This window comes from Pleurodeles waltl, chromosome 11, assembly GCF_031143425.1.
Source record: "Pleurodeles waltl isolate 20211129_DDA chromosome 11, aPleWal1.hap1.20221129, whole genome shotgun sequence".
Lineage (NCBI taxonomy): Eukaryota > Metazoa > Chordata > Amphibia > Caudata > Salamandridae > Pleurodeles > Pleurodeles waltl.
The window spans coordinates 570,827,467-570,849,962 of NC_090450.1; the positions used below are offsets into that span (position 1 = coordinate 570,827,467).

The following is a 22,496-nucleotide window of genomic DNA, read 5'->3' on the forward strand; positions in this document are numbered from 1 at the left end:
AATTAGAGGAGAGAGTGTTGATAGAAAAGATGAGTTGAAAAGGACATACAAGACAGGATAAAAAGGAAACAGGTGGATAAAGAAGTGATTAACAGGGAAGAGAAGAAGTATGACAGGGTTGATTATTGAGGAGTAGGGGATCATGAGCATCATAAAGTAGAGAAGGTGAAGAAGGTGTGAGAAGTGGATAAAGGAGGATGAAAATGGAGTTTGAGAAAGTAGAATAGATGGAACAGGGTTTTGAGAAACAAAATTAGTAATGTGTGCGGGAGTGGGGTGTTAAGCATGTCCTGAGTTTGGGGTGACGAGAGGTAAGCAGAGGGACAGGAATACAGTAGGGTGAAGGCAGAGGAGGACATTGGTGAAGGATGGGGATAATGAGAATGGGATGTGGTCACAAAGAAGGACCATAAGCAAATGTTAAGTGGTGGTGGAGGGATCTAAGACTGGAGGATAGTGGTAAAACAAGAGGAGAGATTCATGGATAGGGAGGGTGATGGGGAAAAGAGGGAGTGATGGGAACTTGAGAGACTGGTGGGAGACAGGAGATTGGGAAATAAGAGAAAACATGCCAGTCACATTTTAGGAGAGAGGGTTCATTTTTGAGGCACTCACATGCATTCTACGTTTCCTCTTTGTTACCCATAAGATGCATTCTGCTCAAAGGACTGACAACAATTTAGTGGTTGTGAAACTAGCCATCAAATTAGAAGTTCAGTCGTCAACCTTGGACAATGTACTCTCTTGGCACAGTGGGCAGACAGGTAGAAACTTGCACACAGTTGATGTCTGGTTTGATTTTGCTGTTCAGGTTGCCACTTTTGATTTCTCTTCCAATTGTTACCTTGCTTATTTAGTTACAACACGCATATCCCTGGGTATCTGTAAATCTCATGTATGTTCATGAGAATGCGCTATAAAATCCAGGGTTTAGTGCTGCCACTGTTTTGAATGTGGAGGGCCTCAATACACCCACCCATGCACATACACAAGCACATGCACACACCTCCTTCCTCTGCATACACAAAACCATTACCACATCGGTAGCAGCAGTGATGCAGTGGCTGACAGAAGAGTGTGAGGTGGGATGAGGGTGCAGTGGAGAGAGAGAATGGTAAGGTGAGGAGCGGAGTAGGTGAAGCAGATAGGAGAATTATAGGAAGGAGGCTGAGACAGGAGGGAGGATAGTAAGAAAAAAATAGAATGTCGAGGGAGAGTCCGTAAGACTGAGGAGGGTGAGCAAGAGTGAGCGGAGGGCAAGGAACAAAGAAAAGGGTGAGGAAGAGCGAGAAGGACAATGTGGAGTCCAAAGGGTGAGATGGAAGTAGAGGAGTGAAGTGGAGCTAGAGTAAGTTGACGTGCAGTAAGAGGATGGCAAGATCAGGAGAGAGTGAAAGTAGTATAAGGCAGAAAGAAAGGAGGTTCAGGTAAGAGAAATATGAGGATGAAGTGGAGAAGCAGAAGGGCACGGCAAAGAAACAGGTCAATAAGGATGAGAGAGAGTTGGATGAGGTGAAGAGAGAGAGAGAGATGGGGGAAGTAGAGTGTGAGGTGAGAGGGACAGCTGAGTGAAGCTGAGAGAGAGGAGTGTGAAGTCGGGACAGGGTAGTGTGAGACTGAGGAAAAGACGGTGACGTGGAGACAGCAGATGAGATTAAGCCTATGGGTTTAAACCTCTAGCACTATAAAGCTAGTAGACAGAACCTGGCAGTAGGTATGGTACACAGCTCACATCCAAACAAGATCAGCATGCCCAGACCCAGCTCTCAGGCACTAGAGAGACTCTAGATAACCGCACTCATCTTTATGGCCCACCCATTCTTTCTCATGGCCCTCCCAGGTCTCACGTCCTGGAACCGTGCCTGCATAGAACACGGGGTCACATAGTACATTTTAAAGCACAGTTATCACATGAATTTGCTAAAAGCTTTGAAAGTGAACTCATTAAATATTAAAACTCTTTCATGGTGTCCCACCCAGGAAATGACCCCTTTTCTTTTTTTCCAAATGCGCTCTGGTGCTCAGATATGTCAAAAATGATCTTTACTGTGGCTTGGCCAGCCTAATAACACACAATTTTCCTGTGCCAGAATTTACTGTTAATTATCTCTCTCTCTCTCTCTCTCTCTATATATATATATATATATATATATATATATATATATATATATATATATATATATACACACACACACAATGCATGTTAGAAAAACTTAAAAACAACCCAGGAGCACAGTGATACAACAATAGAGCACACGTTTAGTTTATGCCTATTTTCGTCTAGCAGAAGGATACTTATTGGCTCCATCCTGAAGGTTTGGTAGGACCTTCAACTAGACGTAGCACATAGATATTTCAGTCTGCGAAGGGAGTGAGCAGGTACAAACTATCCACATACTGGCACGCAAATGACACCTCTCCATGGCCACCTACACAAACCTATTAACCATAGGCAATCAGTGAGCTTCGACCGGCATCCCCATATTCAGGTTCCACACATGCATCCATCATACTAGGCAGCCTCTCACGAGGAAAAGTATGCTCTAATGGGACTCTAAATGTCCCAGGGATTTGAGGATGGTGACAATAATTCAGCATGTAATTCCAGTTGTTCATTACAGTAAATCATGGAATCTAGCTGCTGCCTAAATTTCGGTTCTCTTCCCCCTGCACAGCAGCAGGCCACTTGACGCTTCACCACGAGCAAGTTAAGGGTGAGAAATTTCTTGTGTGGGGTGTCTAATTCTTTAACTAAGTCCAGAAAGGCTATCCTGGGATTTGGATAAATTACCCTTTGTATCCTAGCAGAGTATTTCCTGACAGTATGCCTGTACTAAAGGACCAAGCCAAATGTGTGAAATGAGCTTCTGATACGCCACATCTCATTGTGAGTTTTCTCTAAGGCCAGACTTTTAGGTTGACCAGGGAGTGTAATAAAGAACACCGTAAAAACATGTAGTGGATAATACAGTGTTCTACTGCAAATGATCATTTCCATATGCGAACAGCAAAATGTCCAGATTTCCTAAAGGAATTCCATTCCCAACCCCCTCTCCTACTACAGCCTGGTCCTCTGATCTGCCCAAGACCTAGGGGGTATCAGAGAGAAGTTTTAGCATCACAACTCAGGAGGGGCAAATTGGTAGGAATCGCAACCTGAGAGTGGCATATCCAGTTTTCAGCAGTGCTATGTGAACTGCCTTGCAGCGCAAAGGGGGAAGGGTGCACTGTTCCTGAGGTTGCTCATATTCACTAAACAGGTGTGGGCAAGGATATTGGTGTATTTCTTGTAGACCTTGTCAGACAGCCATCTTCACCTGGGTGCTTTGCTAGTGAACAACTCTCATATTATTGCTAGTATTTCCTCTATTCTGAATGGTTATATAAGAAAGAGAAGGTGGGTGTTGCTCCGCTACCCCAGTGCTACGTCTTCCAAATAACACACGATCTGTGCAGGGGGCCTTGGGCTCCTTGATATGTATAAGCTTACATAATATAGTGAAATATCTTTAAGATCTGTGTGGTAGTTTGCTGAGGCACTTCAGAGAATTCTCTGCTTCTAAAAAATCATTGGCTACCCATGGACATTTATTCATAGTTGTCAGGGCTCTTGTCCCCACTCCCCCAATGCTCTGGCATGCGCATATTTACTCCAGTATTTACTTTCCTCAGCAATTGCAGAAAATTCAGACAGGCCCTAAACTGTTCTAGTATCCGTCTCCTGTCGCCTTAACATTCTCCAGACGAACTAAATACTCCCAAATTAATATGAGTATGCTACCATTCAGTGCTATACATGTGCCTCTGATTGAAGTCCTCCCATACTGTGTCCCTATGTTCCACTGTACCAACATGAATTATTAAATAGTCAAAGATGTCAGTTCGTAGTTTTTTCCCAAAGACACAGTCTAGCAGGATTTCCAGATTAAGTTGCCAGCAGTGGCCAATGTGTATGGCACCAGGAACCCCCAAATCTAATAGCACAGGTGAGTGGTTGGATAGTTTGTGAGCTAAATGTTTAACCTCATTGACTCAGGACCCCATGTCCTGCCTTATCAGCCAGAAATCTACCCTTTACCACCCACTGCTGATTAGAATGTGCCCTCCTTGCTTATCAGGTTTCCATGTCTCCATATGTCTGTCAATTTATGTTCACTCTTTTGAAAACATTTTTCATCCTTCGCAGGAATCAAATGCACAACGAGGTCAAAAAAACGTTTGACCCAGTAAGATGGGTGGAGAACCATAAACAATTTCTTCTTCACCACCCTAATAATTTAGACACATTGACGAATGTAGCCACGGAAGGAGAACTCTAATCAGGAATATACTTCAAAGCTTGATTACAAGCACAAGCTTAAAGTCATGTACACTATGAGTTAAACCAAGTTATAAAGATACATAATCACCAAGGGTTGCCCAAGGCAACTAAATAAGTTCAGGCATACTAACATTCATAAAACTAAGCAGTTAAGAAGAATGATACAGAAAGTTAAAGGAAATATCTGAGACACAGAAATCATACAGTGCTCGGATTCCACAATCATTTAGTCATTTCAAATTCAATCAAGTCAGTAATCAGTGGCTGGGAATATGTCAAACCTACGGCTAACCAAATTAGGGAAATACATGTGGAGGGTAACATATGCGGACAAAATACAAAAAAAGACCAAAACAATTTGGAAAAATAGAATAACTCAAGCTACAGGGCACTAAGTAAGGAAAAATAAAATAGGTGAAAATTCTAACCTAACAAGGCATGTCAAGGGGCGAGTGCAAATGGCAGGGAGAAAGTTACCTCTCCAAGGGATACATTATTCAGGAAATCTTCATCAGCAAAGCATCTAGTCAACATCAGGGAAGTGTCTGTCTCTGGCCAAGACAGGACTGATCTCTTCTCCTCTCTGATCAAAGTTTGTTCATCTAACTGTATATTAATTCACATGAAATGTTCCTATTGGCTTCTAGGATAAGTTCATATTGTGAAAAGGGGGCATCATCCAATCAAAATATTAGCAAACGTCAGGTTGCAGCAGTCCAACATTTTTCCAGGTCTGTCATGACAACGTCTCCATTTCCGTGAGACTCAAATGGTTTTGTAACAAAAGTATGCTCTATTCTTGCATTATGTCTAATTCATGGCCAAAAAACTACAGTTCTTTTACAGTTAAGCAATAGACTTTTTACAAGTAGGGCTTTTTTCCTCTCATGGGAAAGAAATCTGAAGGGAAGGTTTCACGTTATGAAAAACAGTTTAGCACGTTTACATGAATGTGAAATGCAAGCTGTGTAGGCCTTAGTTATGCTAACACAGGAAACTATCAAATGCATTTAAAAATTACTTGTTAATAAAACACACACTATGCAAACGTATACATTCAGCATTGATAATATTTCATCAGTATAAGTAAAACATTTAATTTAAAATTAAAATTGTAAAAGCTGTTATTTTATTGCATTGCGCATAATAGAAGTGTATTTTCTCATCTCTGCACATATCTTAAACACTCAGTCATTAAAAATATAAAATAGTTTCAAGATCTACACTTAGTTTAGAGCAGTGATCTCAAAGCCTTTTAATGCTGCGCCCCCCCAGTTGAAAAATAAAAATCATTGGGGGCCCCCCCTTCAGAATTTTTTCAGCATGTTGGCCGGGTGCTTTTCCCCAGGCAGAGCATGCATTTCCTTTAAAGTTCCGTGCAGGGTTGGAGCTGTGACAGGATCCTGCACCAGACAATACATTGCTGTGCTAGTTTCTTTTGTAGTTGCTAATTTGCAGTTGTTCCATATGTTTAAATAAAAAAGACAAGAGAACTTTATATTGCCTTAATTCAGTAATCCTGGATGGAGCTTGCTTCCATCGTGCCTGTGAGTGCACAGCACGGGTGGCTGCCGCTGGTATGGGATGGGGTTTACAGATCAGAGGGAGAAGCAGTAATCCTGCCTCTCCAGTTCCCTGTTATGGGTGATCTGTAGTGCACCGTATGTCTCTGCTCCTGCCCCCACCTCCCATGTGCGGACTCTCCCGCTCTCTCTCCAACCCCCCATTACCACTACGTGGCTATATATGATCATCCTGCCCTAACTTGGTGCTCTTATGTGTCCCTTTTACCCTTTTAGCATCCCTCGCTCTCTGTGCTCACACACAGACGTACAGCCATGCATGCTCAGATGCATATATCACAGAGTGCCTCTTATTTGTCCCCTCTCAATTTATCCTGTTCAGTCTCTCTTGTACGTGTTTCCTTCTCCCTCATCCCTAAATGTGCCTAAATTGTACCGCCACTAAATCAAGGAGGACACATGATCGGGCTTGTAAATTCGGCCACCTCCATCACATAAATTGCACTGTTTGGCCACAGCCCAATTAAGGGCAGTCACTGACAGAGGGAGACCAAAATAGAGCCATAACACATGACTTAAAGGCATTGATAATGCCAGTAGCTCTCGGATTTCCGCATAGGTGAGACCCATTGGGTTTGCCAGTGCTTGCTCTTTAAAAAAACATAAGGATACCCACACCTTTGGCAAGAAAAAATACGAAGACATAACACAGTGGGAGGTCCATCTTGCCGCAAAATGGCAGACTGAGCATGGTGCAGAGCAATGGTTATTTGGTATCTGTTCAAATTTTGCAAAGATTGATAAGGCCTTACAGATTCTATGTTAAACATTTTATGGTCCACTTATCCTGTGTGTTCGTCAAGTAGCAAAGGTGGAGTTCTCATTCTGCTGGACAGAGCATGCGTTGTCTCGTGGGGTTGCTGGGGTTGTTTTTGTCTCACCATATAGCCACTAAACAATAAACATGCTTGTAATGCTCACTGCACCAATCCTATAATATAACATCTACCCTCCCTATCCCACCCATACTGGCAGCCCAGTCCCACCAGGACATTTCCCTCCACTAGAAAATCCATTTCAATCAACTTATTAATGCACAATTAAACTGGAGTACAAAGCAGAAAAAACAGTGAGTAACAATAGTAGATGTAACCTCTTGCAGGTGCAGTGGAAGCTGGTAGGTAACCCATTGAGATCACGTCAAGAGGTCAGTGGAACAGTGGAGAGCACCAACGACTTGTAGATACAGGGAGCTTGTACCAGGGAAAGACATGACTTCTCATGTTGCTCTGATTACCTGGTGTGGCGGATCAGAACACCTTTAAGAAATGATTAGGTCAGATCTGTCATTAAGGACAACAGACCGGTCAGATAATGATAGCAGGCTACATATCCAGAACGGCCAATGACGAACATCACCAGCTGTCAATTGAACACCTTAGTCTGAATTGTCATGAGATCGGCACATGTCTGCAGCTTCATGGGCTCCCCAAAGCTCCAGGTTGCCTTGAAAAATCTTCTGAAATTTTGAGGTGTGCTGTGGCGCCTTGAAGGTTTATTGCTTTTATACCTTCAGATGAGCCAGGTACAGCATTGTATACTGAATATTTGCTTTGAAAAGCTGTTTCTTGACTGGCCTCCTGGCCTGCTATAATGAAATCCGGAAACAATGGGATAGACTGACATGTGAGATCTCATTGCTCTTGGGCGAATCAGATGACTGTATCTAGGTCATTGAAATTTAGAAGGTGCACAGTGATAAGGCTTGCAGGGGCGCCAGAAGTCTGTCTGTCTTCCAACAGCCGATATACTCTCTACCACCAAAAGGGGAGAAAGTCTCCAGGCCAAAAATTGTCAACAGAATGTATTCTATATACTTTTCAATTTTTACCTGTATTTGTGGATTCAGGAATCCCCCAATTTGTGAATAATTTTTCATGCAGTCTATCCAAGTCCTACATTTTAGCTAAGAATGCATGCAGCACCTTCTCCAGGTTCAAGAGTGTCTGACTTTTTTGTTGCAAGATTGTCTTCAATGCCGAAATGTGCTGCTTAGCCTCTACCAACCTCCTCTCGTGCTTTTCAGGCTTGCGAGAGATCGCATCCATCCTGGCATTAAGGGTATCCATTTTCTATAGAGACCAGGGCTTCTTCCATAGCTCTTAACAGCGTTTTCATGTTGTCATTTTTTGTCACTTGGTTCCTCTGATTTGTGTTGCACTTCAGAAGCTCCATTGTTGGCGACTGTCATTCTAGTGCCCTGTCTGGGTTCAACAGTAGTTTCTGTTGATGACAATACTATTTCCCCATACTACAGAGTGGGGCCTGCCACAGACAGAAGACAGGGATGGTACGTATATGAGGGCTATGAAAATCTGAGTACGTACCCTACACAATATGCCAGGGAAGGCCAGTGCACCACATCCACTTCTGGCCTACTGTTCTGTAGGATGCGGATAAGGCCCCGAACAGACCTTGTGAGCTCAGCAGTATGTACGGTTGAATCCTGATTGCCTCACTCGCTGCCCAGTTTCACAGCTAGAAGGGATTGCCCCATTGCTCACCATGAGGTCCCACCTCACCCCCAATGTGGCCATTACTTTAAGGTGGGGAGTGTGGGTACGAGCAGACTTAACCTACCAGAACGCACCTTGCCATGAGGTTGCTACCAACAACTCACCTCCTGTGTGGTAGCTGTAGGAGTGTGATCAAATAGCAGTGGGCATGCAACACCAAAGTGATTTAAAAAAAAAATGGGAACATGTAGCCCAGTTCAATGTCTCTGTTTGGCATTTTATTGATTGTGCGTGGCGTCCACGCTTTTTAGGGTCATGCCTGCGAGCGTATCCTCTCGCTTGCAACACTATTGTGTTCAGTGAAGGATGTGCAGCCCACCTATTGCTTACCATTTGTTGGCTCCATTTTCACTATTCTTTGCTGCCTTCTAACTGGCCAGCGCAGCCCAAACATCAGTTCTGTTTGCCTCGGTGGAGCAGGGACCAAGCACAGATTATTCAGACTTAATCTGCTCGTCCTCTGCTGTCGACGTGATTGAGGTACTATTTCTCCTTAATATTTGTTGTGGTATTAACAATTATTAGTGAGGCTGGCTCGATTAGCTTTTTCCCAACCCCACACTGAGCTTGCTGTTATTCAAGCTGTTTGACATTAGCTTACCCCCTCCTCTGTGCCCACAGCCGCAGTAAGCCCTAGTCAAGCTCTAGCTCACCTACACTTAAATGGACATTCAAGCTCTGACAGATACACAGTAAATAGAGGTCAATAATTCAATACATTTTGACTGTATTGGGGCTACTACTAAGCACAGTAAATATCATCTGAAGCCAACACAAGCTTTTGTCTTTCAAATTTCATGTAAGTCTGTGTGAAGCCTGAGCATTCATTGAATTGTGTAAGTCAGACCCGGGCCTGTCTCAGATATCAATTGTTTTTTTTCTTTTTCTTAAGGTCTCGTCTGAGATACTCTTCAGTGACAGGCCATACCATACTATGACAGCCCTTACCATGCCATTCAATGACAGCCCATACTACACCATACAAAGACAAGCCATATCATACAATATTATACTATGCAATGACAGGCCATACCATACCATACAATATTATACTATGCAATGACAGGCCATACCATTCCATACTTATCTCTACAATGACAGACCATACCATACCGTATTATACAATAACGGGCCATGCCATACCATAGTAAACTCTGCAATTAAAGGCCATACCACAAATACTACACTATTTATGACAGGCCATACCATACTAAACTCTACAATGAAAGGCCATACCATAACATACTGTACTATCCATTGAAAAGCCATACCACACCATACTATACAGTGAGAGGGCAAAACATACTATACTAGACACTGATCAACCATACCATACTAAACTCTACAATGACCGGCCATACTACACCATACTATATTATACTATAGATTGTCAGGCCATACCATACTATACAATGACAAGCCATACCAAACTATACTCTACAATAATAGGTCATACCATACCATAAAGTAACCGGTCATAACATACCATATTATACAATAAGAAGCCATGCCATACTATACAATGACAGCCCATACTCTAAATGACAGCCCATACCGTAGAAAGGCCATGCCATACCATAAAATGCCATGCCGTAGTATACTGTACTCCAGAGTGACAGACCATACCATACTAACCTATTCAAGGACCTACTGTACCATACTAAACTCTACAATGACATACCATGCTATACTATATAATGACAGGCTATTCTATACAATGACAGGCCATATCATACTATAGTAAACTCTACAGCGACAGGCCGTACTATACCAAATCATAACATAGCATACCATACTATACATCAACCAGCCATACTATACCATTCCATACAATGACAGCTGTAATATACCATACAAAGACAGGCCATATTACACCATACAATGATAGGCCATACCATAATGTACTGTACTATATAATGACCGACCATACCACACTAAACTCTACACTTATATGCCATACTATACCATGATAGGTCATACCATACCATCCTGTACTTTACAGTGACTGGCCATACCATACCATAAAGTATTATACAATGACAGGCTGTCTGTACTATACTATACAGTGACAGGCCATACCAAACTGTACAACATCAGTCCATACCATACTATACTATATAATAACAGGCTATACCATACTATACAATGACAGGCCATGCCATAATATACTATACAATGACAGCCCATACTATACAGTGACAGGCCATGCTGTACTGTACTATACTATGCAGTGACAGGCCATACCACACTATATTATACAATGACCGGCCATAACATACCATTATAAACTCAACAATGACGGGCCACACTACACCATACTATACTATACAATGACAGGCCTTACCATACAATATTATACTATGACAGGCCATATCATGCCATACTATACAATGACTCACCGTGTCATACCATACTATACAGTGACCGGTCATACCACACCATTCCATGCCATACAATACAGTGACCGGCCATATCATACCATACAATGACAGGCTATACCTTAGCATGCCATAAAATGACAGCCCATACCTTACTAAACAATGATAAGCTGTTAGACTTTTCATCCTTGGCGTGTCTCCCTTAACTTTTTGCCTCTGTTTCCCAGCTTGTTGGTGTATGTTGGACTCTGATTTTGCTGTTTTTGTTGCTCTGTGCACTTTACCGCTGCTAACCAGTGCTAAAGTGCAAGTGCTCCTTTACAAAATGTGTATGTAATTGTCTTATCGTGATTGGCCTATTTGATTTACTAGTTAGTCTCTAGTAAACTGCACTAGAGGTGCCCAGGGCCTGTAAGCCAAATACTACTAGTGGGCCTGCAGCACTGGTTGTGCCACCCACATAAGTAGCTCTGTAATCATGTCTCAGACCTGCTATTGCAGTGTCTGTGTGTGCAGTTTTAACTTTAAATTCGCCTTGGCAAGTGTACTCACTTGCAGGCCTAAACCTTCCCTTTTCTTATATGTCATGCACCCCTAAGGTAGGCCCTAGGTAGCCCCAAGGGCAGGGTGCAGTGTATGGTTACTATATGTCCTACTTTAATGTGTTTTATATGTCATAACAGTGAAATATTGCTAAATTCATTTTTCACTGTTGCAAGGCCTGTCCCTCTCATAGTTTAACATGGGGACTACCTTTAAATCTGATTAAAGTGTAGATTCCATTTGGGAGCAGATGGACATGTGGAGCTTGTGGTCTCTGAGCTCACAAATAAAAAAATACATCTTTTAGTGAAGTTGATTTTAAGATTGTGTTTGAAAATGCCACTTTTAGAAAGTGAGCATTTTCTTGCTTATACCATTTCTGTGACTCCTGTTTGTGGATTCCCTGTCTGGGTCAGTTTGACAGTTGGGCTAGTTGCACCTCACACTAGACAGTGACACAAAGGGAGCTGGGGTGTAGCCTGCATATCCTGATGAGCCATCTGTGCTAGGAGGGAGGGGAGGAGTGGTCACTCACACCTGAAAGGGCTGTGCCTGCCTTCACACAATGCAGTCTCCAATCCCCTAGTGAGTGTCTGGGGCCTGGCCTGGGCAAGGCAGGACTTCACATTCAAGAGAGACTTTGCTTTGGAGTAGGCCTACTTCAAAGGAGAAATGTGGTATAAGAAGGGCACCCAAAACCACAGACTTTAGAACACTTCTGGAAACCTAGAGGAACCTCTGCCTGGAGAAGAGCTGAGGAAGAAGAGCTGCCCTGCCTCTGACTGTGCTTTGTGGAGCTATCCTGCAGTTGCTGCTTCTGACTGTGCTAGAGGGCAAAGACTGGACTTTGTGTTGCCTTCCCTCTTGTGAAGAACTCTCCAAGGGCTTGATTTAGAGCATGCCTCCTATTGTCTGAAGTCTCAGGGACAGCAAAGACTTCTCTCTGCCAGCACCTAGAGACTCCTACTCTGCCAAGTGGTGCCCATCCAGTTCCTTGGACCCTGAAAGGAGAAGCTGGCAGCCTAAGAGCAAGAAATCCACACACAGAACGCTGTGCGGGGAAAAGATGGCTGCGACTCGGATCTGCGGCTGAAAATCGACGCTCGCCTGTAACGCGACCAAAGAATCGACGCACAGAGCTGGAGGAACGACACGCAGTATCGCTGACGGAGGCTGGTGAGATCGCAACCCGCGCTGCGTGGTTTTCAGATCATCGTGCGGCTGGATTTCTGACGCAAGCACTGCTGGGCGTGTAAAAACAACGCAAGGCCTGCCCGGACCCGAGAGTTCTGACCAGATCGACGCATCGCTCTCCTGCAGAGAGGAGAAACTACGCGCCCGACCTGACGAAAGGAGAACTGATGCAAGGTCTCGCTCGTGAGTGAAATTGACGCATCACAAGCCCTTTTTGATGCACACTTGCCTGTGCGGGGTTATTTTTGACGCACCCAAAGTACATTTTCACGCTAACAGTTTTAGTGTGTGTTTAAAACTACATGAAGACTCTTTTTGCTTTTTAATTGATAACTTGACTTGTGTATTGTGGATTTTTGTCGTTTTGGTCTTGTTTTGTTTAGATAAATATTTTCTATTTTTCTAAACCTGTGTTGTGTCATTGTGTAGTGTTTTCATTAAGTTACTGTGTTTTGGTACAAATACTTTACACCTAGCACTCTGAAGTTAAGCCTGCTGCTCGTGCCAAGCTACCAAGGGGGGGGTAAGCAGGGGTTAGCTGAGGGTGATTCTCTTTTACCTTGACTAGAGTGAGGCTTCTTGCTTGGACAGGGGGTAACCTGACTGCCAACCAAAGACCCCATTTCTAACATGTGGCCTACCATATCGTACCATACCATGAAATATCAGGCCATACCATACCTTACTATAGAATGACAGGCCATAGCTTACTACAGAATGACAGGTCATGCCATACTATTCTATAGAATTATAGGCCATATCACACAACACTATTGAATGGCATGCCATTTCATACCACACCACACCACACCACACCACAGCACAGCACTAAACAAAATTGACAAAGCCAATAGATCCCTCACAGGCGAGGCCGACTAGCTTTCCTAATGCTTGTTTCCTCAAGCTAAATCTTCATGTGATCATAGCTCCCACTAGGACCAACACAGTCAGTAGAACTCAGCATCCGGTAGCAGAAGGCTCCCAGGTCCAAATAGCTCTCACTGCTGATGAGGTCTTGCGCTACAGTGAAAGCACCACTAGGGATGTGTGACCATCAAACCGAGCCCGGCTACCACTCAGGGGTCTGCTCACCGTCCAGCTCCTCGTGCAAAAGCACACTACCGAACCTCTATTCCCTTGCGCTCCAAGTCACACAGATTCCCAATCATGTGATTCCCCCAGGAGACAGCACCTCGAATCCAAAAGTAGCCTCTCCCCCCCCTCCAACTGGCTCTACCATGGCCCAACTGATATCCTTTCAGCCCAATTTTGTTAGTTAGCGAGCAGACACCTTCACCATCTTGATAACTCACTGCTTGGCCAAGCAAGCTGTTCTTCAGAGTTTACAGAAGTGGGTAGGCTGGCATTCAGGACAGAGATTTCAGCAATGTTTCCCTGGGTTTTTGCCAGGCTTTCAGTTGTGCTGGTGCACTGACTGCTGCTTATTACAGTGGGAACCCTACTGCCGTGTGCCGATTTTGCTTGCTGGTCCTCTGAAGCCCCAGAAGTTACCATTAATGGCATCAATTTACCGTGGGTGTCCCTTATGTAAAACTTTGCTTCTATTATGTCAGCACCAGCATTTCGTCATTGTTTCCCTCTCCCATTTGCCATAGTTGCCACCCCTTGTGACGAGAATTTGCTCCAAAGTACCAACACAAGCATTTTTTGCACAAGTGCCCCATAGGCAATATTTTCCAGAACCTGTATTTTAACATGGGTTCCCATTACTAGAGTGCCTGTATATTGTGGCAGGTGCCTTTCAAGCTAAGGCTTGCCTTCAGTATGTCCAGTGTTTTGCCATGGGTGCCACTATAAGCCAAGAATAACTTTCAGTATGTCAGAGTCAATGGCAGACTCCCAAGTATAGCACCACGTTTCTACCCATGGTCACTTATATCCACTCACTCAGCCTCATTTTTACTCTCTTTGCACTCGATTCCACTCATTCGTTCTCACTCTTGCTCTTCGACGTTCGCAATCGCTCATTCTTACTCTGACTATTTGTTGCTCTCTCAGACTCATCCTCTCATTCCGTCATTCTTATTCACTCTGACTCATTTTCAGTTATTAATTTATGCTCACTCAAATTCACTGACACTCACTTATACTTTCTCTTACCCTCACTCACTTGCAGTCACTTTTACTCTTTCTCACTGACTCACCCATTCTCACTCTGTTACACTCAGTGATGCTCACTCTCACACGCTCTCTAGTACTCCCTTACACACATTCTTGCTCATTATTTCTCACTCATCCACCACTGTCACTCATTTGTCATCTTTCTTACTCACCGAGTCTTACCCGCAGACATTCATTCTTACTCATTCCCACTCATTGCCTGTCTGTAAGTCGTCCACCAGCCTTCACTCGTATGCACATGCTCTCACATACACCCTCTGTTTCTCTCACACAAACTCTTGGATGAAGGCATGCACGAAACATACATTGGAAAGTATTTTCCTGCTTCCCTCAGCTGCCAGCGAAAGTCTTATTCTAGCCCCTGGTGCCCCCTTTTTATTACACGAATAGTGAATAGCACACTTGTATTCACTACTAGTCTAAGCAAGCATTTGCAATGCAATGGGTATCGCACCTGCTCGAGTTGGAGCTATTAGCGTTGTAAACTCCTAACCAGACTTTTCGTGCCACATAAATTGAAAATTAAAAGTTAAAACAGTTTCACATAAGCGAGCCGATTCACAGTGCCGCTGCCGCTTTGAGCATCAGCGTGAAGAGACGCACAAAAGAGAAAAAAAGTGCGCTCGCAGTTAAACTAATCGGCAAAAGTGCAATTAGTCATGCAACAGGGGCGATGGCCAAGGCGGTAGCAAAACCTCCCCAAGGAGGGACAAAGTTAAACCATTTACCAATATCATGAAAGGATGTTTTGAAGGGCAGGCCCACGAACGAGTTGTAGTGATGGGCGTGAGCTGGGCGTTGTTAAAAGCCCAGGTACAAACCAACACCTGGGAAAAGCAGCGCTTGCGCTCTGCATTGCTCGACCTTAAAATGGGTAACAAAAAAGGACAGCGGAATACCCAAGGACCAAAAAAAAAACAACAAGCTGCCCTTGTGTTCTTGGTGCTTGTTACAGAGTTTGCCACCTCCGAGGCCATGGGCCACAAAGGGCAAACCAGTTGAGTCCCCCGGCTACCCTAAATGACGTATCTGATGTATTTAAGTGTTCCAAGGAAGAACTAGGTAGCAGCTGTTATCAGAAAGCAATTATTCCTTTGATGTTTCATTTTCTGTGTTTCTATGTTGACGAGCACTGTCATTTAAGTCATTCTGTGCCCACTGGCTGATGTTAAGTTGTACTCCATCCAATATTTTTGTGAAATATCCTGTTTTTTGATTTTCAAAATCGGGTAACCTTAAATACAAGATCAATAAATTCAGCGAAATCTAGAATTAATTTTGCATCTTGGAGAAAGTCGGCAGTGATAACAGAAACGTCTTTGGAGTAGGAGGGATGTGAGACCCTTTTTTGAAGGTAGCAAGACATGGGGTGGTACATACAGCAGCAGGAAGAAAGTTCACAATTCTTGTTGCGCTGCTGAAGAACGACTGCCTCATAAACCACTATTGCTTGAAATTACGAGGCATACTTCAAAACCAATTTGCCGTTTTAGATTTTGAATTTCACAGCCAGACCTGCAGATAAGGATTTGTGAGTGATACCCGCGATCTTGTAGTTTGTTCTTGCATCAGACGGAGTCCACTGAAGAGTTCTGAAGTAACTGAAGAGAGATGTGCTCATATCTCTTATACTCAAAACAAAGTGGGCAGCAGCATGGAGCGCAGCTCTGAAGGGGGCCACATGAGCTTTTGGGAGACCAGTGAGGCAGTGTTTCCATAGTCCAGTCTGGAGGGAATAGTGCCTGTAGTAAAGATGTTTAAGTCTAGATCATGGATAAAGTGCCTGATACCCCCAAAGTGATGTCTGGAACAGTTAAACGTCTTTGTGGAAAATGTCTGTTTTTATGTTTGCTTGTCCTCTGTTGCTCTGTGAATCGTCATCATGGACTGACCCTAAGGAGGGCGGTAAAAACAGTGCAGACACTGAAGCAGACCCATCGCTTTGGGAAGCAAGTGGGAAGCACAAACGCATTCTGAATATTTTTGTATTCCTGCGGGCTTTGATGAACACTTACAGACCTCCCAAAAGTACCAAGATGCCAAATGCTGCACTATACAAAAACGCAGAACATAATGAGTGTGTAACGTACATGTTTAAGTGTGTAAGGCCTATTCTTCTGTCTAAATGAAGGAACATACAAAGCAGTTTTTAATTTTTCTAATATCCAAACAGTAGATATACTTTTTGTCAGCCTCCGTGTCTGGCTAGAAGGAGCAGAGGCCCAAGGATTGTACATGGACTGCAAGCTCTTTCAAACGTAGTTTTTGCTTGGTAGATCGTTCATCGAAGTAAATGTTTTCACAACTTTAAAACTATTTGACATTCAGAAAAAAAGCTTGCTTCAATCTGTTTTGTTTCCCCCCAAAAGACCTCATGAACGTGTCACCTAAAGGTTAACTTTCGAAGCAGTGTCTCCTTTGGAGGAAAATGAGGAAGAAATTGGTGGTGGATTTCATGGCCGAGGTGTGCACGAGAATTGTCCTGTTTGGAATATTTTTGTAAGTACTGACTACTTGCCATGATTTCAGCAGCCCAGTTCTGAAAATTGTTCAAGCACGTTTTGGAAACACTGTTATGAAAACCTCTAGATGAATCCTTCACTCCCACCTTTCTACCATGAGATTGTATATCTAGCTTATTCTTGAGCCCCAAGGCATTGATCGCCTCCAGTCCTTCTCCAATTAGCCCAAGAAAAAGGAGCCGACCTACGTTAACATCTCACTCTTTCAGAAACTGTATGATTTGCATACAGAAGTGCTTAGCAATTGCTGATCCAGTTAGTAGTTCAACCTCTAATAATCATGCAGTAAACATTATTGCTAAATTGTTTACGTTATGTGTTGAGTTTTTGAGTTAATGTTCTTGTTTTCAGACCTAAAACATCCTGGTCGGCACAGGCTTTCTGTAGGCCTCCAAGAACATACATGTTCAGAAAGTTTAACAGTGGATTTGTAAATTGGAGATATGGGGGACATTCCCACGGACATTTGAGTATATGTAGTACTAGCTCCATAACTCTTAAATGTCTCTTAAATTGGCCCCAAAACATATCAAATAAGATTATTCAGGGAAACGTCATATACAGTTGATACAAATATATAGAACTGTGCGTTTTGTACTTTTACTAAAAGGGTGTTAGACATTTTGAGGCTAATTTACTGATGCATTTCGGTATATAAATTAATATCTCGGGTACTACTTCCCATACTCTTAAATGCCTTTGTGAATTTGCCCAAAACGTGGTATGATTTTGTAATGGACCACTTTGTGATCATGTAAAAATGAATTCGGATCCTTTGGTGTCCAGTGTGCTAACTATAAACTGGAAAGCACCAGAGCCTGGGTTTTATTGTTTACGAATGTATAAGGTGCAACATGATGTGGAAAGCTGTAGGTATGGTGCATAATGGCTGAATTGCTAGTAAATAAGATGATACAGGACAGATATTAGCCAAATACGCTGGTGAAAAGATGGGTTCTGTCAGTCATCTGAAGAAAAGGTTTGTGATGTTCCTGAAGTGTTGAGGTAGACAGTTCAGATGGTAATGCTTCTGGCTGCGAATTGCCAGCCTCCAATAGATGGAGGAACATCTGAAGGTGTAGTGATGCGGTTAATGTGTAAAGGCAGAGAGAATTTGAAGTTTTGTGAAAGGTGAAGAGGACTTATTATAGTTTCGGGGTTTAACAGTAGGGGAAATTGTCATTCTGGAATTGTGGTCTTAAATGAATGGAAGGCCCTTTAGTAAGTTTTGTTTATCAACACATTTTATATCTTGCATTTTTGTTGAATTGGTATACTTTCAACTAAGATTTTATTTATGCTGTTAAAACAGGTAACCACATTTCATTTGTTAAATCATATATTTTGGGTGCATCTCATTTGTTTGATAAAGCTCTCCCAGAAATGAAGAATCCCAATAAGGAAGGTTTTAAGCTTCAGATAACAGAGCAGAGATGTTAGGATGTATGTGAGGAAACCTGAAATATCCTGTTAGACCAGTCTTTGTATGGGCAGGCTCCCACACTGCAGTGATGAGTGAGACATTGAATTCTTGCTTTAGAATTTGGCAGTTTTTAGAAGTGGACAGAGAGCATGTCTACCTCTTTATATTTGGAGCCCATCAGAATAAGCCACCTACCTCTCAGTTAGTCATTTATTGCTTTACCTTAGGCAAATGGGGAAATTAATTGACTTCTGGGGTGTGCTTAGAGGAGGGAGGTTGTCTTCTTTCATCAGTCAGCATGCTAACTCTGGGAGAGGCTTTCACAGTTCTTATCAATAAACTATGTTTCTTGTGGACTGAGAAGCACATCTCCTAATCCGCACGTTGGAAATTGTATTTGGTGCTTGTGGCCTGAATCCATCAACAGTATTTGTATCAGGCTGTGACTTTTAGAAACCTGGCTCTATTTTGTGGTCTTCTTTCAACCTTTCATTTCTCTGGTCCTGAAAGTTGACTCGTAGGGAGACACGATCTATTGTTTTGCTGTTTCAGTGACGTACAACTTTTACACATGTATTTTGAGTACTGTTAAAAATCTCAATTATGGTATCACATGATCAGCTTAATTACTTTCTGCTTTAGGGTGACCGAGCTCCTGCCTCCGTTTCAGCGCGTCATTCAGCCCGAGGAGATGTGGTTGTACAAGAACCCACATGTGCAGGCAGATTGGGTGCCCACAACGCCTATGTTTGTATGTACTTGTGTTCATTTGAAATAATCTGTTCTATTTCGATATTTGATTTCATTGAAAACTGAATCCCACCTGTGCATTACGGCGACACATAAAAAGCTGCTGGACCCTTCGCTGAAAGGGAGGCTCATTTATATGTGACTTCACTGAATCTTACAAACTGATACAAGCTCTAGAACCTCAGGCAAAAGGGATTTACCTCTTAAGATGTTATGATAGATGCTGGGCACTATCAGGATGTTTGAGAGAGGTGATCGTGGCATTCTTTCAAGGGAAAATATGATATTTAGGAACTAGAATAGACTGTACCTCCAATGAGGCTGTGCATTTCTTTACTGTCAGGCTGGAGTCTGCTCTTATTCACATGCTCCTTCTGAGTAGGGTGCTTTCTCTCTGCAGACTGGTTGAGTTGTTCACCCTTTAGCTGTATAGCCTATGCATCTTTCCCCCGAGTAACTCTTGACTGTCTCTCCTTTCTCTGACCATATTTCAGCTAACCCTCTACTTCATGATCCCTCCTTTCTCATGTTGTTTGCCAGGCTATCGCGCTTCTTGTAACAGTCTTCCCTTCCTTTGACTGTCTCTCCTCTCATTTTGCTGTCTTCCCTCCCCTTTTCTCCATTCCCCATCCCCAAACCAATTGTTCCGTTCTGGATGTCCTCCATCTATCACTGCATAACCCATCCTCCCTCTCTTTTAACTCTAAGTTGACCTCATCATCCTTCCATCCCTTATTTTATTTATCTTGTTTTTTTTTAATAAGCTCTACCACTAACCCCCAGTTGGCGGGCAGTTGGCGGCCACAGAGCTCTCTAAGAGAGGAAGCAAAGTGAGTGTCATGATGGATAACATATACAGTAGTCCCGCTAATACGTTTGCAAAGATGGCAATACATTGCGTGAGTAGGTAAGCAGGAGTCCTGAGCCCAGGCATAAAGAGAAGGCTGGTCTTGGATGTCTGACTGGACCTTATGCATCCTCTACAGCGTCCTTTGAACACTTCCGCATTTGTTAACCACTGCCTTCCATATGCTTCAGCCGAGGTGTGCAGAAGCATCTGTGCTCCTCAGGACCTCCCAGTGCTCATGTGTGTTGTAAGGCAACACATTTACCTCACCTTTGTGATCCAGGAGTGTGCGAGATGCAACTTTCAATGACTATCAGGATAGATTCATATGGAGGCAAAGGCGATGGGGAATAAGTGGGTTTAGGAAAACGTTGCTTACAAAGAAAAACAGTAACTTATGAAAGCAGTTTGAAAAACATAGACTGAAACCATTCCTCCCATGTTATCTACCATACTTCAGTACACCTTACAAATACTTTGAAATATTCATACACCCCTATCAAGCATTCGTCCCTAAATACACAGGGGTTAGAGTTAGTATATTAAATTAGCTGAGCCCTCTAATAGGTGAGAAATACATTTGGCTGGATTTAGCAATTTAAAATAGGCCACTATTTTTGTCAGGAGATATAAGGTATCACAGATATTGTGGCAGTAGATGTTTTTGCTGTCTTTTTTTCACATGGAAGCAAAAGGTAGTGTCAGTGCCGTTGCTGCACAGGTACATTTAATAGATCAAACATGGTTAAAGCACAGATCCCAAAGTCTAAATTTGAAATACCTGAATTTTGATATATTTTAGGCTACAAGCATTTAAGTCATTTTTAACAATACTGCTAAAATGTAAAACCAAGGTTAATGCTAGGCTTAGTTTCTGGGCTTGGAATTTTATTTGTGGGGTCAGGGCACTTGGCTAAGATTAGGTGTAGGGTCAGCATTAAGTATAGTGACCCTATGCCTAGATTTGAGCAAATAGTGTCAGACTTCAGCTTGTGGCTAGGGTTAAGGTAGCAGTTGAGTTTTAAACCTTCAGTTCAGCGTTGGTTAAAACGATTTGTGGATTTCTTAGCTTTTTATTCATTTTGGTATTGCACATTGCATTATGGACACATATCTGAGTACACATAATTCACATTTTTAAAACGAAGACACAGTGGAAAGTTTCCAGATTCGGAGTAATGCTTCTCGTATTAAAATTCAGTCAATGTTCTTCATGCTGGATTCTGCCTATGGTGTTGCAATGCATGCCATTTCATACGCTCTTGTTTCTTCAGTTTGGGGAATTTTTTGCTATTGCTTTATTGATTGTTCATTCTAACAAGAAAAGATTAAGGTTTATGTTAAATCAGAATATAGCCAATCCTGCCTCCTTACCTTCCCCATTGGCAAACATTCACAGACACATTACCATTCTCCACCCCTCAGACGGGTGGTCCCTTTTGTGCAATACTTTCAGACTGCTTACCTAGCAGTAACCGTGAGACAACAAGGTTAAATGTGGTGCCAGGACTAGCATAACCGAGACAGATGGTACCTACAGTTAAGTATATTTTTTTATAATATTTGGGAAGGTCTGAAGCCATACATTTCTGGATAGTAGATAAAAGAGAAAAACATTGGGAAGGGTTTTTACCCAAATACCCTAATGCTGTAACACAGTATTAGGGTATTGCGGAAGTAACCCTCTCCTAAAATACACCCAACTAATAGTTTTAACCATAAGAGGGGCACCCACAATAAAGCGAAACCGGGTTGTCCACTAGGTATTTTTAGTGTTTGAAATCCTTGTCTGAACTAGGAAGAATATCTAAAGTGCTCCTTGAGATGTGGTTGAGCCCACACTGGTTTTAAGGACCAGAGTGGCACCTGAAGCATGACACCTATAGTGTGTGTGAGGGTCCATCAAATAATTACAAAGACTTCCACTATATATAGGGCTTTAAGGAAGGACACAATGCTCCCATTGGACGCATTGGGACTAGCGTGGGAAGGGAAAATTGGTGCATCCATAGCTGAGAGTCAATGGGCTAGAATCATGTCACATGTATACACAGTCTCCAGAAAAGCGCGCTTCAAATTGATTAATTTCTACGTGTTCCATAGGGCATATCTCGCCTCACAAAAAAATATCCAAGATGTTCGACAAGGAAAATAATGGGTGTCCCCGATGTGATGAGCAGGAGGCGGGATTACTACATATGCTATGGGCATGCCCACAACTTAGAGACTATTGGGAGGGAGTGTTTCTAAAACATCTCCAATGTGAGAGACAGAAGA

The 22,496-nt window shown here is 42.8% G+C and overlaps 1 protein-coding gene across 2 annotated transcripts in view; it reads left to right on the forward strand.

The window, feature by feature from the left end:
* PLPP5 (phospholipid phosphatase 5) overlaps positions 1–22,496 on the forward strand; it is a 135,352-nt gene that overhangs the window by 13,404 nt on the left and 99,452 nt on the right. For both annotated transcript variants that reach the window (XM_069214022.1, XM_069214023.1), the window contains exons 2-3: positions 17,047–17,176; positions 19,265–19,373. In XM_069214022.1, the coding sequence (XP_069070123.1) occupies positions 17,106–17,176; positions 19,265–19,373 (180 nt within the window). In that variant the 5' untranslated portion in view covers positions 17,047–17,105. The remainder of the gene's footprint in view (positions 1–17,046; positions 17,177–19,264; positions 19,374–22,496) is intronic.